Here is an 18,446-nt window from a genome sequence, read left to right on the forward strand (position 1 = left end):
AACAATGTTTATTTACAAATTTAAAATTTTCATTCAACTAATAACGGCTACAGGCTCCCGGGGAGGTGGGAGGGCGCATGTGAATCTGCAGGGTCTCATGCCATGAACAGATGTACACTGGGTAAGTGACATTTTCCGTTCGGTGGCATGTGTAGCTGCAGATACACATGCTGTGCATAGACTAATAAGCAGTAATCTCGCCAAAAAGCCGTGGCTTAGCCTGTAGGAGTTGAAGTTGTCTGAAATAATGTTCTCAATACAGCCTGTCCTACTGTGGCTTGTTGTGTTGTTAACACATCTACACAGTAATGCTTTGTGAATGTATGAGGCGTAGACCAGGTGGCTGCCTTACAAATTTCTGTCATAGGTATATTCCCCAGAAAAGACATTGTGGTGCCTTTTTTCCTAGTGGAATGCACTCTTGGTGTAATAGGTAGATCTCTTTTTGCTTTAATATAGCAAGTTTGAATACATTTAACTATCCATCTGGCAATGCCTTGTTTGGACATAGGATTACCTGCATGAGGTTTTTGGAAGGCTACGAACAATTGTTTTGTTTTACAAAATTGTTTTATTCTGTCAATGTAATACATCAGTGCTCTTTTTATGTCTAATGTATGTAATGCTCTTTCGGCTACTGAGTCTGGTTGTGGAAAGAAGACTGGGAGTTCCACTGTTTGGTTTAGGTGGAATGGCGATATGACCTTTGGTAGGAATTTGGGATTTGTACGGAGAACCACTTTATGTTTATGTATTTGTATAAAGGGTTCTTGTATAGTAAATGCTTGTATCTCACTTACTCTTCTAAGTGATGTGATAGCTATTAGAAAGGCTACTTTCCAAGTTAAGTATTGCATTTCACAAGAGTGCATGGGTTCGAATGGTGGTCCCATGAGTCGTGTTAATACAATATTAAGGTTCCACGAAGGTACTGGTGGTGTTCTTGGGGGTATGATTCTTTTTAGTCCCTCCATAAATGCTTTGATGACTGGGATTCTAAAAAGCGATGTTGAATGTGTAATCTGCAGATAGGCAGATATTGCTGTGAGATGTATTTTAATTGAAGAGAATGCTAACTTAGACTTTTGTAAGTGTAATAGGTAGCCTACAATGTCCTTTGCGGAAGCATGTAGTGGTTGAATTTGATTAGTGTGGCAGTAGTAAACAAATCTTTTCCATTTGTTTGCGTAACAATGTCTTGTAGTGGGTTTTCTAGCTTGTTTAATGACCTCCATACATTCTTGTGTAAGGTCTAACTGTCCAAATTCTAAGACTTCAGGAGCCAGATTGCTAGATTGAGCGATGCTGGATTCGGGTGTCTGATCTGTTGTTTGTGTTGCGTTAACAGATCTGGCCTGTTTGGTAATTTGATGTGAGGTACTACTGATAGGTCCAGCAGTGTTGTGTACCACGGTTGGCGAGCCCAGGTTGGTGCTATGAGTATTAGTTTGAGTTTGTTTTGACTTAGTTTGTTTACCAGATAAGGAATGAGTGGGAGAGGGGGGAAAGTGTAAGCAAATATACCTGACCAACTGATCCTCAACGCATTGCCCTTGGATTGAGGGTGTGGGTACCTGGACGCGAAGTTTTGGCATTTTGCGTTTTCTTTTGTTGTGAATAGGTCTATTTTTGGTGTTCCCCAGCGTAGGAAGTAATCTTGTAGAATCTGGGGATGAATTTCCTATTCGTGTGTTTGTTGGTGATCTCGACTGAGATTGTCGGCCAACTGGTTCTGAATGCCTGGGATGTATTGTGCTATTAGGCGAATGTGATTGTGAATTGCCCAATGCCAAATTTTTTGTGCTATGAGACACAGTTGTGACGAGTGTGTCCCTCCTTGCTTGTTGAGATAATACATTGTTGTCATGTTGTCGGTTTTGACAAGAATGTGTTTGTGGGCTATTAGTGGTTGAAATGCTTTTAATGCTAGAAACACTGCCAACAGTTCTAAATGATTTATGTGGAGTTGTTTTTGTTGATTGTCCCATTGCCCCTGTATGCTGTGCTGGTTGAGGTGTGCTCCCCACCCCATCATGGAAGCATCTGTTGGGATCACGTCTTGAGGCACTGGGTCCTGGAATGGCCGCCCTTGGTTTATAATTATAGGGTTCCACCATTGAAGCGAGAAGTGTGTCTGGCAGTCTACCAACACTAGATCTTGGAGTTGACCCTGTGTTTGTGTCCATTGTTTTGCTAGGCACTGTTGTAAGGGCTGCATGTGTAATCTCGCGTTTGGGACAATGGCTATGCATGAAGACATCATGCCTAGAAGTTTCATTACAAACCTTACTTGGTAGTGTTGGTTTGGCTGTATCTTTGATGTTATATTTTGGAACGCTTGGACCCTTTGTGGACTTGGAGTGGCAATCGCTTTTTGTGTGTTGAGTGTTGCTCCCAAGTATTGTTGTATTTGGGATGGCTGCAGATGTGATTTCTGGTAATTTATAGAAAATCCTAGTTTGTGTAGAGTTTCTATAAAGTATTGGGGGGAAGAAGACACTGTTGTTGAGTGCTGGTTTTTATTAGCCAGTCGTCTAAGTATGGGAATACGTGCATGTGCTGTCTCCTTATGTGAGCGACTACCACTGCACGGCATTTTGTGAATACCCTTGGGGCTGTTGTTATCCCAAACTGTAACACTTTGAATTGATAGTGTACGCCGTGTATTACAAACCTTAAGTATTTTCTGTGAGAAGGATGTATGGGTATGTGAAAGTAGGCACCCTTGAGATCTAACGTTGACATGTAGTCCTCTTTTTTTAGTAAGGGAACCACGTCTTGAAGTGTTACCATGTGGAAGTGATATGACTTGATGAAGAGATTCAGTGTTCTGAGGTCTAATATAGGTCTTACCGTTTTGTCCTTCTTTGGAATTAGGAAATATAGTGAGTAGACACCTGTTCCTTTCTGATGGTTGGGTACTAGCTCTATTGCTTGTTTTTGTAATAATGCTTGGACCTCTAGTTGTAATAGGTCTAAGTGTTGTTTGGACATATTGTGTGCCCTTGGGGGCACATCTGGCGGGAAATTTGTGAATTTTATGCAATAACCATGTTGGATAATGGCTAGGACCCATGTGTCCGTAGTTATGTGTGTCCAGTTTTGGTAGTATGCGGTAAGTCTCCGCCCCCCTGGTGTTAAGTGTTGGGGTTTTGTGACATTGAAGTCACTGGTTGGTTTGACTTGTTTTAGGTGTTTGGAACTTTCCTCTTCCTCTTGGGAATTGTCCACCTCTATATGAGCCACGAAACCCTCCTCTCTGGCATTGTCCCTGATAGGTGGGCCTGGTTTGCGAGGTGGAAGGCTCTGGTGTTTGCATTCGAAACCCCCCTCTAAATTGTGGCTTTCTAAATGTGCCTCTGCTCTGTGGGGAGTAGAGCGCGCCCATGGCTTTGGCCGTGTCCGTGTCCTTCTTTAATTTTTCAACTGCTGTGTCCACTTCCGGCACAAACAATTGTTCCTGGTTAAAAGGCATGTTTAACACTGCTTGTTGGATTTCTGGTTTGAATCCAGAGCTTCGTAACCATGCATGCCTGCAAATGGTTACCGCAGTGTTGACTGTTCGTGCTGCTGTGTCTGCCGAGTCTAATGCAGACTTTATTTGGTTGTTGGATATTGCTTGTCCTTCTTCCACAACCTGTTGGGCACGTTTCTGGTGTTCTTTGGGCAAGTGCTGTATAATGTGTTGCATCTTGTCCCAGTGTGCCCTGTCGTAGCGAGCCAGTAGGGCTTGTGAGTTTGCGATCCGCCATTGATTGGCTGCCTGTGCTGCCACTTGTTTGCACGCTGCATCAAACTTCCTACTCTCTTTGTCAGGAGGTGTAGCGTCTCCTGACGATTGAAAGTTTACCCTCTTTCTTGCTGCTCCTACAACCACCGAGTCTGGTTTAAGTTGCTGTGTTATAAACACAGGGTCCGTCGGGGGAGGCTTGTATTTTTTCTCCACCCTAGGCGTGATAGCCCTTCCTTTAACTGGCTCTTGGAATACCTGTTTTGCGTGCTTGAGCATGCCTGGGAGCATTGGCAGACTCTGGTAGGAAGTGTGGGTGGATGCCAAGGTGTTGAACAGGAAATCATCCTCTATTGGCTCTGAATGCATTGCTACACTGTGGAACATAGCTGCCCTTGATAGTACCTGCATATATGCAGTACTGTCCTCTGGAGGTGACGGCCTTGTTGGGTAACAATCTGGGCTGTTGTCTGATACTGGTGCATCATATAAGTCCCATGCATCCGGATCATCCTGTGTCATCCCTGTATGTGTAGGTGATTGCATTGGAGGTGTTCTTACCGGGGACAGCTGTGGAGAGTGTAGTGGGGAAGGTTGTGGAGAAAACCTTGGTGGTGGGGTTTTATCTCTGGGCACCTTCGCCTTCGGCTGCATTTCTGACTCATAAAATGCCAGCTTTCTTTTGATTTTGATTGGAGGAAGAGTTTGTATTTTTCCAGTCTCTTTCTGGATATGCAACCTTCATTGCGTATGGTCTGGTTCCCCCATACTTATTTCCTGCTCAAATCTGTGTTTTTCATGTAGTTGGCTGGAAAGTCCTTGCTCTTCTGTGTAAGAGCTTCTTTTCGGCTCCGAAGCCGCTTTTTTCGGTACTGATGCTTTCGATAAAGTCTTTTTCAGTTCCGACGTTACTTTTCTCACCTTGGGTGAGTCGAACTCTCGGTGTCGAGATCGTTCGGTGCCTGAATCTCGACCGGAGTCGGATGTCTTCAGCAATTCTTTGGACTTTTTCGGTGCCGATGTTTGGTCACCTTCTTTTCGATGGGTTAAGCCATGGCCTACTGGCGGTGGCATCCCCTTGGCCTTAACAATCTTTGTGTGAGTTTTGGACGGGGCAGTTTTACTCACTGTTTTCTGCATCGTCGTGGGTCGCTCACTTTCGGATTCGTCAGAGTCCGTCCCCTGAATGGAAATTCTTTCCTCCTCTTCGACATTGAGTTGTTCTCTCGGTGTCAACGCCATTTGTAGTCTTCTCGCTCTTCGATCACGTAGGGTCTTTTTTGATCGAAACACCCGACAGGCCTCACAAGTATCCTCCCTGTGTTCTGGTGATAAAAACAGATTACAGACCAAGTGTTGGTCTGTATAAGGATACTTCAAGTGGCACTTCGGACAGAAGCGGAAGGGGGTCCGGTCCATTAGTTTCGTCTATGGATGCGGTCGGGCCGACCAGGCCCCGCTGAAGAGCGGAAGCCCCGAAGGGCCGCCGGAGCGTTTCTACTATTGGTGTCGATACGCTAACACTAAACCGGTACCGAGCGCGAACAATACCGTCGAATTTTCGATATTTAGCTAACTTTCCCGATTCGAAATACGGAGTGAAGAGGAACACGTCCGAACCCGATGACGGAAAGAAAACAATCTAAGATGGAGTCGACGCCCATGCGCAATGGAGCCGAAAGGGAGGAGTCCCTCTGTCTCGTGACTCGAAAAGACTTCTTCGAAGAAAAACAAGTTGTAACACTCCGAGCCCAACACTAGATGGCAGGATAATGCACAGCATGTGTATCTGCAGCTACACATGCCACCGAACACATATTTACAATATATTGTACTACAACAGTTACAGGCTTCCGGTGAGGAGGGAGGGCGCATGTGAATCTACAGCACTACATGCCACGAACAGATGTCTACTGGGTAAGTAATATTTTCTGTTTGATGGCATGTGTAGCTGTAGATACACATGTTTTGCACAGACTGTAAAGCAGTCCACTTCAAAGTAAGCGGTGGTCAGCCTGTAGGAGTTAAAGTAGTTTGAAATAATGTCCTAAGTCCTGCCTGTCTAACATTTGGTTGTTGGTGAGCTAACACATTTACAAAGTAGCATTTAGTAAATGTGTGTGGAGTCGACCATAGAGTAGCTTTACATATATCTGCTTTTGGTATTTTTTCTAAGAATGCCATTGAAACTCCTTTTTTTCTAATGGAATGTGCTTTAGGTACTACTGGTAGCTGCATGTTAGCCTTAAGATAGCAAGTTTGAATACACTTCACTATCCATCAGGCTAATCCATTTTTGGAAAAAGGATTACCTTTGTGAGGTTCTAAAAATGCCTCAAAGAGTTGTTTTGATTTCGAAAATCCTTAGTTCTTTCTATGTAGTACATGAGAGCTCTTTTAATATCAATGGTGTGTAGCGCTCTTTTTGCAGCTGAATCTGGCTGTGGAAAGAAGGCTGGAAATTCCACTGACTGACTGATATGAAAAGGTGAAAACACTTTTGGTAGGAATTTTGGACTTGTTTTAAGAACTAATTTGTGCTTATGTACTTGAAAGAAAGCTTCTTCTAAAGTGAACGCTTGAATACCACTAACTCTTCTTAAAGAAGTCATTGCTACTAAGAAAGCAACCTCCCATGAAAGAAATTGTAGCGTACAAGAATGCATGGGTTCAAATGGTGGGCCCATAAGTCTTGTGAGTTCAATGTTAAGATTTTATGCAGGAGCTGGAGGAACTCCAGGTGGAAAGACTCCCGTAAGGCCCTCCATAAAAGCTTTTATAACAGGAATCCTAAATATGTTGGCTATTTTGAAGGTTAGCAGCTATAGCTGCTAAATGAAGCCTAATAGAGGAGTATGCCAAATTTGCTATTTGTAAGTGTAACAAATAGCAGACAACATCTTGTACTGAAGCCTTAAGTGGATCAATATTTTTGGATTGACAATATAACACAAAATGTTTCCGTTTAGCAGTAACATTGTCTAGTTGTGGGTTTGCGTGCTTCTTTTAGAATATCCATACAATCAGGTGGAAGTTGTAGGTAACCAAACTCTATACCTACAGGAGCCATATCACAAGATTGAGTGTACTGGGATTTGGGTGTCTGATTTGGCCTCTCCTCTGAGTCAAAAGATCTGGTCTGTTTGACAGCTTGTGATGTGGTACCACAGGCATATCCAATAGTGTTGTGTGTCAATGCTGACGTGCCCATGTGGGAGCTATGAGAATCATAGTGAGTGAGGTTTGTTTCAACTTTATTATCAGAGATGGAATTAGTGTGAGAGGCGGAAAAGCGTAAGCAAACATCCCTGACCAGGTCATCCATAGAACATTGCCCTTGGATTGGGGCTGTGGGTACCTGGATGCGAAGCTTTGGCATTTTGAGTTTTCTTCTGTGGCAAAAAGGTCTATTTCTGGGGTTCCCTACATTTGAATGTTCGCTAAGAATGCCATTGAAGCTCCTTTTTTCCTAGTTGAATGCGATTTAGGAGCCTTAAGGTAGTTAATATGAATACACTTCACTATCCATCTCGCTAATTCATTTTTTGAAATAGGATTACTTTGTAAGGTTTTGAAAATGCTACAAAAATTTGTTTTGATTTTCTAAAATATTTTGTTCTGTCTATGTAGTACATGAGAGCTCTTTTATTATCATAAAAGTTAAAAACACATGGTTGGAGTCAAAGACAGAAACAAAAACAATGACAGACAACGAGACAAGAGAAGAGATACCCAGCTGCAGAAATAACAACTGCTTTCAATGCAATAGGTCTAGCATTTGCTTGAGTTAGACCTATTGGCATTGTAAACTCATAACTGGACTTTTCGTGCCACATAAATTGGTCAACTCTGCCTCATAATTTCGTCTTTTCGTGCCATATAATTCCAGTGGCCCTGGGTATAACTAAAGCATTTACCCTTTTCCTCTATCTGCAGCAAAAAATTAAAATGTTGCCATTTAGCATCTTAATTTAAATCTGCCATGCTAATTTCAATAGAGTACCACTTTCACCACCCCACTATCAGAGTTGCTGGCTGGCTCACACAATTTCCCAAAAAAGACACAAGATAGCCACAGAGGAGAAAAAGACTAGAGGCGTCACCCAAATATATTAAAAGTGTTCAAACAGTCATAGTGTAATAAGGATATTATGTTGGCCTGAATTATAGTCATAATTGTAATAAGGAGAGATTATTAAAACATATACAATTATAATGTAAACCTTTATCAGAAATACACTTTCAGCATTAGACTGTAATGCTCAAAGCAGCCCGTAGGGACACCAATAAAAAATAAAATTTGTAATAAGCATGGTCATGTAACGACATTGTTAGCCCCTAGAAGAGATAAAACCATGAAAAAAGAGGAGAAAGTAATGAAGTGTAACAATATACGTAGCTCCTAGAGGACATTTTTAGGGCTAGCAGGCCTACTGCAATGATATTAGAAGCAAGGCATTTAAAACAAAAATTCTACCAGCTGTAAAACAAAAGTTGTAGCCATGTGAAAGCTCAAAAGACACTGAATAGTGGGAGGAGTTATTATTTTGGGGATCCCCACTAACCTAGTGTGGGGACCCAGGGATAATGTAGACAAAAAGGGTGTTTTGAAGGTGGTCCCATTGCTCTAGGACCACCACATGCTGAGTTATGAGCAAAAATGATTTGTAAAAGTAATGCCCTGCAAAGCATTATGAGGTGAGTTTTCAAGCCACAAATAGTATAGTATATTGACTGCAATGCTCAGAACAGCCCAGAATACCACAATAAACATAGCATTTGGAAAAGAAAAAACGGTTGTGTTACTAACTATACAGTCAGCCCATACTGAGCATAACCACATAAAAAGAAAATGGGAGAAAACAATACAGTGTAACCATATATTTCGCCCCTGGAGAGCATAGTGCATCACACATTTGTAAGGCTAGCAGGACTATTACAACGATATTACAAACAAGGCCCATAAAACATAACTTCTCTCAGCTGTAAAACTAAATTTCCAACCATTAGAAAACTTAAAAAAAATAACGAAAATTGGTAAGGGTAATTATTTTGGAGTCCCCACTAACATAGTGTGTGGACCCAGTGACAGACAAAAAGAGTACATTGTGGTCAATGTTTTGAAGGTGGTCCCATTGTCCTAGGACCACCACAGGCTGAGTTATGAGCAAAAGTATTTTGTAAAAGTAATATGCTGCAAAGCATTATGGGACAACTTTCCGTGCCACAAATACTTTAATATGTTGATATGACTGTAATGCTTAGAACCGATCCCAGAGAACACCTCAATGAAAATAGCATTTGTAAGAAACATGGTCATGTAAACATAGTTAGCCCCTAGAAGGCATAACCACACAAAAAGAAAATGGCAATACATAATGCAGTGTAACCATATTTGTAGCCCATAGAGGAGATAGTACACTATGTATATTTATGATTAGCCAGCCTATAACAATGATATTACAAACAAGACCCTTAAAAACAAACAGCTCCCAGGTATAAAACAAACGTTTTAGCCGTGAGAGAGCTTAAACAGCCGCTGAATGGAGGTTATTATTTTGGGGTGCCCATTAACGTTGTGTGGGGATACAAAGATGATGTAGACAGAAAGAGCATGTTGTTGTGAATGCTTTGGTGGTGGTTCCAGTGTCCAAGGACCACCATAGGCTGAGTAATGACCAAAAATGTTTTATAAAAGTAATGCCCTGCAAAGTATTATGGGTCGAGTTTTCCCAAATGCAGTGAATATTGTAGTATTGGCTCTCCTGCTATGCCGGGAGGGACACTTTGGATTTGAGGATTTCTGTTTTACGTAAAGCATTCACCGATTTCAAGTGTTTTAAGGGGAGAGCCACAAGATGTGACTCTGATTAAGTAACTGTGAACAATGTGAGCAGCGCTCCAATACCGCCGATCAAGTTCACGCTGTTGTGCCTGTTCATGCTGTGAGCACCATGGCTGCCATGCAGCACGAAGGGGAGAGACAAAAGAAATAGTTTGCCCACGCTGTAGTATATCGTCAGTCATGCAATATTCCATGTAACAGGGGCAGTCTGCAAGGCGTTACAAAAACAGCCTCAAGGTGGAACAAAAGTAAAGCACTTACCAATGGCATGAATTGAGTTTTAAAAGGTAAACCCACAAACGCGGGAAAGTGATGGGTGTGGTTAAATGCTCACAATACTTACAACAGGTCAAAGCGCTTGCACGCTCAACCTAGAAACTAACAAGTAATTACACAGACGGATGTTTAAAGACACTTAGACACATAGCCATTGACTGACACAGATAGTGACAGAAATATACATAACAGGGAAGCAAATAAAAAGACAGATGAAGATGAATAAAAAGTTCCATGTCGCCAAGTACAGAGAGGTGCACTAGCTAAATGTCTCTAGAATCATCCCAGTGCTTACGTGGTCAGTCAGGGTGACATCGCAGCCTGGAGTGGCCAGGAGGACACGGACTATGTCCACGTGGCCGTGCTCGCAGGCGCACATGAGTGCTGTAGAACCATCATCATCACGCGCATTCACGTCTGCATGACATGCCAGAAGTGCCTTCACCATGTCCAGGCGGCCATGACTGACAGCCAGCATCAGAGCAGTCTGTCCAGCCTGTGGAGAAAGGATACAGACTGTGATTCAGGCTGGTAGGGGGACAGCAAGTGTGCATACAGTGTCATATGTAAACTCTTGACTGAGTGAGGGTGCTTGTGAGAACATCGGAAACCAAAAAGCACTGAAATGAGAACAGGTTCTGAGTGGACATCAGCAGTGCAAATTTCTCTAATAATTAGAACAGGCCAACCATGGGCAAGTACAGTGCAAGGTCATCGAACAGGCCAATCAGGGGCAGCTAAAGTGCAAACTCAGAGAACAAGCCAAACATGGGCATCAGTAATGCAAGCGCACAGAACATGGCAACCACAGGCAGCAAGAGCGCTAAGTCACAGAACTTGCCACAACACAACACTGCAAGCTTACTTCAAGCATCAAACAGACTCGGATGGACCTAAAAACTGCAAACTTTTCGCACTCAATTAAAATAACTAACGTGGACAAAAGCAATGCACATTTCACACACACAGAATATAATCCAGCACTGGCAGCAGCATCATGCAACATTTCCGCCACCATACACACAGCACCCCCAACTTGGGCAGCAGTGGTGGAAGATTGCCCCACCCGCAGAGCAATACAAGATTAATATCACGTCATTTTGCAGTAAGAGCCCTCTTGCAGTCTCTTCCCCCCTGCAGCAAGGGTATAATAAGAGCAGCGTCAGTGCAATCCCTGCTTAAGACACAAAACATATCTGGCATGATCAGCAGCAGTGCAAGTCTTCGATCTTACACAGAACAGCTCCTTCAGTGCTTCTAAGAAGAGCAGCAGCAATGCCTCTGTACAGTCACGTGCCAATGCTGCCCCCTCTCTCAGGGGTCCAGGACTCTCACCCCAGTGACACTCACCTGACTGGCTTTGGCATTGACGTCTCCTAATCTCAGCATCTGCAGGACGGTGTCCATATCCCCTTCAGACCGGAAGGCTGCCAGCGCTGTCAGCATGATGGCCGTGTACCCCGCCTTGTTCTGCTTGTCCACGTTGCACACGCCTAGAAGAAGCACCCGGAGTAAGACTAATGCAAAACACAGCCTGCACCGTCGCCTACGACTCTCTGCCACCTTCACCCATCGAGCCAGAAAACTTGGGGACCCCATGCAAGACCGGGTTGTCACTGAAATACAGGATCTATAACACCGAAAAGTGGCAACATGCGCCATAGGGTGCAGTTCTACCATCAACATGTGTGTGTGATGCCACTTCCACTATCCATAGCATTTTGGTGAATCAATATACATGCTGAGTCTGATAAACGTATGCCAATCAAAGAGAGACTTTCACTTCTCGCAGACAACCTTTACAGTCAATTCTGTTTCTGCAACAGAGAGATGGTAAGTAGTATGCCGAGCCCCCTGGGAACTCACATGGATTCAGCTCCTGTGAAGCAGGGACATCTGCAAGCAGTAGCAGCTGCTACCATAGTCTTGCTTTCTGGTACTCCTGCACTGCCCTTGCTAGGCCTGGTGTCAGGGGTCATGGGCGCAGAGACAGGAACAGAAAGTAAAGAAGGTTCTATTTCTACTAGTAGTAGTGTCTGTAGTCCCCATTCCTTGCCCCTTACCAACAAACAGGAGGCAGCTGAGGATTAAGTGTGTGTGTGATGTCACTTTTTCTACCTATGCCATTTTCAGCCCCAGAGACTCGCTCCACCAGCTTAAAAATCCGCCATCTTGTTCAGATCCTTTACCTGTGTCTAGAAGCATCTTGACAATGGCGAAGTTGGACTGTGAGACGGTGTAGTGCAGTGCGGTGTTCCCGTTGCTGTCAGCCATGTTGATAATGTACTCCAGAAGCTGTGGGGAGATACCCTTGAAGACGCTCAGGTGGTGCCCAACCACTTCTGTGTCCACATCCTGGACCCGCAGTATCCGCAGCCACTCCTGGAGCACTGTGGTGTACGCAGCTTTCTAGTGAGGCAGAAGGATGTGTGAATACAGCTGGCTTAACTCACAGGAAATGGCAAACTACTGAATGAGATGCGGTCTCACAATCATTAAAGGTATGGGGTAAGTTTGGTTAAATGCAGGCTCCAAACTGGGATATTTATGTTAGGACATCATTTTTCTCTCGAACCGAGGTGCGTGGACAGAGCTTTCGGTGCACCCAGTGCAGAACAATAGGAAGAGATGGGGTTTAGGATTAAGATGCATTGTCAAGCTGTGTCTCCCCCACTGTTATATAGGTGTATTGATATAACTATGTGGGGGGTCTTATGTGGAGGTAGCAGTGCGTTAGTTTTATGTGCAGGTTTATGTGGGAGTAGCAGTGTGAGGAGGTGCACTGGCAGAGATTGTGCAGGTCACATGAGGAATGAGCTGTGGATACAATAGCTCAGACCTGGGGTGCGCTGGCAGAGATGTGTGTGGGCCCAGTGATAGAGTAAGTGTCTGGGGTCGGAACTGAGGTACATCAGCCACACAGGGGCAGCTCCTATGCTATGGCGGAGGATCGTCCCCCTCCCCCGCCAGCAACAGCAGCTGCAAAAAATTTATAGTAAAAACATAATAAATTGTGTTTATTATGTTTTTTCTATAGAAGTGGGCGGAGCAGAGCAGAGTGGCGCAGAAAAAAGGTATGTTTTAATTTTTTTTTTTTAGGTCCCCTCCGCCCTCCCTGCGCCGCCCTGCCCCTTTTCCCTCCCGCGAGCCACGCCTGAAGCCACACCACGTTAGGGCTCCTCATGGGATTAGCAGGATTCATGTGCATTGTCAGAACTGTGTACAAGTCCCTTGTGGGAGCAGTTATGGCTGCAACTGGTCAGGATAAGACTGCACTGGAATGCTTATTGTGGGTCTCAGTGTTTGAGCAGTAGTGGGTGCCCCATTTCAGGATTAAGGGGTATTTTCAGCTGTGTGAGTGCCTCATTGCCTGAGTACCAGGAGGTGCTACACATCAGGAATGAGGGTCATTGGAGGAGATATGTGCACGTCCCTTGTGAAGCAGTCGTGGGTACCGCAGGTTCATATTGAGGTGTACTGTAGACATGACGAGATACCTCTACCACAGACACAGCAATAGTTCTTACCATGTTCGGTTCCGGGACAGCCTCTCGGTTCTCCAGATGCTTCTGCAGGGTCACGCAGGCAGCAAGGAGGTCCTTATTCAGCTCCACCCTGTGGTGAGAACCAGTTAGTCATTCTTCTGTTGGCTCAAGAGTGCCCTTAGACGTGATTGTTAAACAGACCCCAATTCCCTCTCTCAACTGAATGGACAATTTAGAATGTTTCATACCAATTTTATATCACATTAACTAAATAATATTCACCACTCAATGGTCTGATAAAAGGGTACTTTTTTTAATTTGCTGCAATAATCGTCCTTCCAGCTAACTCACTAATAACCTTACTTTCCATTGACCCAATAACAATTTTCCTTGGTACTAGCTCAATGATAGGCTCCCTCCTGATTGACCTAATAATACTAGTCAGTTTCATAGCATCAGTAACAATCATCCTTCTCACTGGTCCACTAATATTATTGCCTCCCACTCTACCAATACTACTGTTCAATTCGGGTGACCACAATATAAATCTTTCTTCTCGTTTGCCAATAACAGAACACTTTTCATTGATCCTCTGCTAATAACTCTGATCTTTGGCCCTACTACTAACCTCCCACCCTGCTTCCTAATTAATAAGTGCCATTTATTTTATTTGCCACAACAAAATTCATCCTGGGGAACAAATATGTTCCATCCCATTAACCATAATAGTACGCTTAATTCCAGTTTACTAAAACATCCTATGCCTTCCTAATGACCAAGTAGAAATCTCCCTTTCAATTTGCCTAGTAATAATGTACATTTATAATTGGCCTTCCAAATGTTCCGAAAGTAATATTCCTTCTCCTAAGCCTCTATACTAATTGTTCTTTCAAGAGGTCCAATTATTGATCTTTCTTACTATCGAACCTTGTAGGAAAGTGGCTCTTTTGACATGGTCACCCTCCTACTTTTTGCCTGGTTCTGGTGCAATTTCGACTGAAAGTGCACTGGGCCCCTGCTAAACAGGTCTCTTTCTTTCCCTTTAGGTACTACTATAAGTCCTCAGTAAATGGTACTCCTGGTAGCTAGGGAATGGGGTACTAAAGAAAGGCCCCTGAGTGCTGTAGCACGAATTGTGCCACCCTCAGGGACCCTCACACTAAGGCCCATGTTTATACTTTTTTAGCGCTGCATTTGCGTCATTTTTTGACTTAAAAGCGGCGGAAATTTGCAAAATGCAATTGCATTTTGCAAGTTTGCGCCGCTTTTGCGTCAAAAAGTGGCGCAAAATGCGGCGCTAAATAAGTATAAATATAGGTCTAAGTGCACATAGTGCTGCTTTCGCAGCCTGTGTGTCTTAGTGCAGAACTAAAATGAAAACATAACATGGCACACAGCCTGTGTGCCCTGTCCCCATTGCACTGCATGAAATATATGTAAGTCACCCTCTAGCAAGCCTTCCAGCACCAAAGGCAGGGTGCATTATATTGCATGTGAGGGCATACCTGCATGAGCAGATATGCCTCTGCTATCCCTTTGTCGATTTTCAGACACAGTAAGTGAACAGTGAAGCCATTTTAAGTAAATATGCTGGACACCTGCCATTACGAGTTCCCCAGCTACATGATGGCTTCACTGGCAATAGGGGTGTTTGGTCCAGTAATGGATTTATTAATAAATGCACTCAAAGGGCACCTTAGAGGTGCTCCCTGAAAAATCCACTACTCCTAGAGTGGGCACTGACTAGTGGAAACCAGTACAGCACCCTTAAGACAGAGATCTGACCCCCTTAGGTGAGGGCCAATGCTCTCAAGGGCTCAGAACAAAGGCCTGCTCTGTGCAGAGATGTGACCTCCTCTCCCAGGCAGGATGGACATTCCAAGACAGGGAGCTTCAAAGGCCTTGCCATCTTTGAAATGTGACCCAGGCCTCTGCAAATGGTGGAAGAGGCCGACCCCCAGTGCCTGACCCCACTTTTGGTGGTAGGACTGGCGGGACAATTAGGTAAATTAGGAGGAGTGTGCACTTCATGCCAGTGCCAAACCTAGGCTGAACGAGCTGAAGTGAACGCTACTTTTCAAATTTCTCCATCTTGCATGGAAGGAATTAGGCCAATAGGGTTGGGGTTATGCCAATTCCCAAAGGAAGTAGTTATAGGAAGGGTGTAGTCACCCTAATGGAGTGTAGCCAATTGGCTACCACCTGGAACTCCCTATAATGCCCCTAAATTCAGTATTTAGATGGCACCCCTTAACCCTAGACTCAGACTCCTATCGACCTAAGAAGAGCCGGACAAAACAGAAGTCGCCCAGCAGAGAAGACTGAATACACCGGCTGCCTTGGCCCCAGCCTTACAGGCCTGTCTGCAGCCTTCAAAGAAACCTGCACCCCAAAGATGAGTGTCCTACAGTCCAGCAACCTCCAAAGCCTTGGACCTGTCCAGAAGAAACCATCTCTAAAGAAGAAGACGTCTGCCTGAGGTACTGCAAAACTGCCGCCTGGAACCACCTCTGCTCCTGACACCCCCGTCCTGAGTCGAAGTGGCCCACCAGTCCAGTAAGGTTCCCCAGCGCTTCTGATCAAGAGTCCACCATGGGCTAACCCCTGTCGGAATCCACAGTGACACTTGCAGCCTAAATCCGAAGACTCTCCCTGACCGCGACCTCCCTGGTAAGCTGTTTCTGATGCCAAAAAACACACTCCTGCGTCCGGAGCCCCTGGGCATTTGGGAGCTGGACCGTCGGTGTCCCTATGACCCCTGGCATCTGAACTTACCTGGGCAACTGGGGGTTGACCTCCCCTGGCCTCCTGGCCAGAGCATGCAGCCTGTTTCTGAAAGTGATCTCCATTTTCTAACACTGGGTGCCTGACGCTGTGTTGGCACTCTGCACCTGGCCGCCCCTGTGCCGCTGAGAGTGTAAGTATGGTGCTGCCTTGTGCTCGCCTTGTACTTACCTCACCTCCAGGAGATCGACCCTTGACCCCGATTTACCCACCTGTAAGCATCGCTTCAGCTGATACCCCGTCTCAATTGGATAGCATTTGGCACGCGATGCTGTGTTGGCACTGTGCACCCAGAGGTCCCTGTGCAGCTGAGGGTGTACGTTTGGTGCTGCCTTGTGCCCCTCCCCCCCACCCGGTGAAACTCTGACACCGCTTGTAGTTACCTGGGAGCAGCACGTCTTCATTCCCCCCTAGTCTCCATTGTTTAACATTGGGCTCCGACTTTGACCTCTGCACCTAGCCGCCCCGTGCCGCTGGGAATGAACTCTTGGTACCAACCTGAACCTTGTCCGGTGCTAGTCTAAAACCCTGAAGATTGGGATTGTAAGTCTTTACTTACCTGTGAAACTGCATTATTTTTTCCTCCCATAGGTTAACATTAAAGACTTAGAAAATTGCACTGTCGATTTTTGAAACAGCTAAGTATTTTTTATATAAAAACTGCTTACCTTCTAACGAAGTTATTTGGTTCTAAGCATATATAAAAGCATCTGTTATTTTTCTAAATTGGTCTCAGATTTATTCTTTGAGTGTGTGTCTCATGTATTGCCTCTGTGAGTACCACAAATGCTTGACAAGACTCCTTGATAAGCCTAACTGCTCGCCCACACTACCCAAAAAAGCACTAGACCCATCTATTTCTGCCTCTGCAATCCTTTGGGGATTCACTGGACTCTCTGCGCAGTGTACTTCATTTTAATGCACTTTATAAAGAGCCATCTTTCTATGACCTTATTAACCATTTACTTTCACGTTTGCCTCAAATATAATCATCCTTCACAATGGTCCAATAATAAACAGGTTACTTATCTGTAACAATAGGTTTCCACCTTCTCTTGCAGTATCACATGCTGTGCATTATTCTGCTATCTAGTGTCTGGATCCTGCAACAACTTTTGTGTGCCTTAAAACGTTTTTGTCAATCAAGGAGTTGAGATGCCTTGCTATGACATCATGCATAAGCCCTCATTGCCCCAGTACACAGGTGCCAGATACAGATTATTTTTTATGCCATGTAGTGTTTATGTTTTACTCTGTTATTCTTATTACCTCATTTTATTTTATTTTTCCATCTGCTCCACTCCTTCACTATGAGGTGGGAAGGTCACATGAATCTAGAGGTGCTTCAGCTTCAAAACTATCCTTAAAGATTTGCATGCTTTGCATAGAATACATAGGAGTTATTAGTGGCGGGGTAGTGTACAAGAAGTTGCAAATAAGTGTTTCAACAACTTCTGCCTCACCAAGAACTCCCTTATTGCACGAAGGTCGACACAGTAGAATTTGGTAAAAGTAGGTCCAGATGACCGTGTTGCTGCCATGCATATATACTTTTAGATTGCATTAGCAATGTATGCCATCAAGGTCTCCTATTAAATTATAGAGTGTGCTCTCTCTCTTCCTTCTGTTTTCTTGAAGAATAGTAACATAGCTGTACAGTCTGGTCTATCCATCTCGCTATGGTTCAGTTGGACACAGGCAACTCTTTTCACTATGCTACGTGCAAACATACAACTGGTCTGTCTTTCTGATTGATTTAGTCATCTGTGTGTAATATGTGGCTTCTCTCCTTTCATCTAAAATATGAAGTGCTCCGTTAGCCTTTATTTTTTGGTTGTTGAAACAGTACATTGGTTTACAAGAAAAACAAAACAACTTAAGGACAAAATGTGGATTGGCTCTCATCACCATCTATTCCTTGTCATTTTGAATATATAGGTAATGAATAGTTAGCACATTTAGTTCACTTATTCTGAGTAAAGGTATAGTTACTATAAGGAAACTAGTCTTCGAAATGAGATGATTTATGCTGGCTTTGTACACTGGCTCGAAGGGATGCTTCACAGTTGGTACACAACCAGCATGAACTTTCTTACTGGGGATGAAACTGACCTCTGTCCCTTCCAAAATCTTTGTATTACTAGCATAGCAAAAATGTTTTTCCCATAGTACCCCAAGTGTATGCCGCTAAGGTTCTAGGCTGTTAGAAGGACTTTGACAAATATGTTAGGATTTTGGCAATAATAATTCCCTTTGTCGATTCTGCCAAAATTTGACAGTATAGATCACAAAATCAAAATATGTCCTTTTCCCAGTGTAACACTTA

At 44.0% G+C, this 18,446-nt stretch overlaps 1 protein-coding gene across 4 annotated transcripts in view; it reads right to left on the reverse strand.

Moving 5' to 3' along the window:
• KANK2 (KN motif and ankyrin repeat domains 2) overlaps positions 1 to 18,446 on the reverse strand; it is a 228,012-nt gene that overhangs the window by 11,654 nt on the left and 197,912 nt on the right. For all 4 annotated transcript variants that reach the window (XM_069231642.1, XM_069231640.1, XM_069231641.1 and 1 more), the window contains 4 exons: positions 13,379 to 13,466; positions 12,041 to 12,260; positions 11,202 to 11,344; positions 10,147 to 10,347 (listed from right to left, as the gene is read on the reverse strand). In XM_069231642.1, the coding sequence (XP_069087743.1) occupies positions 10,147 to 10,347; positions 11,202 to 11,344; positions 12,041 to 12,260; positions 13,379 to 13,466 (652 nt within the window). The remainder of the gene's footprint in view (positions 1 to 10,146; positions 10,348 to 11,201; positions 11,345 to 12,040; positions 12,261 to 13,378; positions 13,467 to 18,446) is intronic.

This window comes from Pleurodeles waltl, chromosome 4_2 (genome assembly GCF_031143425.1).
Source record: "Pleurodeles waltl isolate 20211129_DDA chromosome 4_2, aPleWal1.hap1.20221129, whole genome shotgun sequence".
Taxonomy (NCBI): domain Eukaryota; kingdom Metazoa; phylum Chordata; class Amphibia; order Caudata; family Salamandridae; genus Pleurodeles; species Pleurodeles waltl.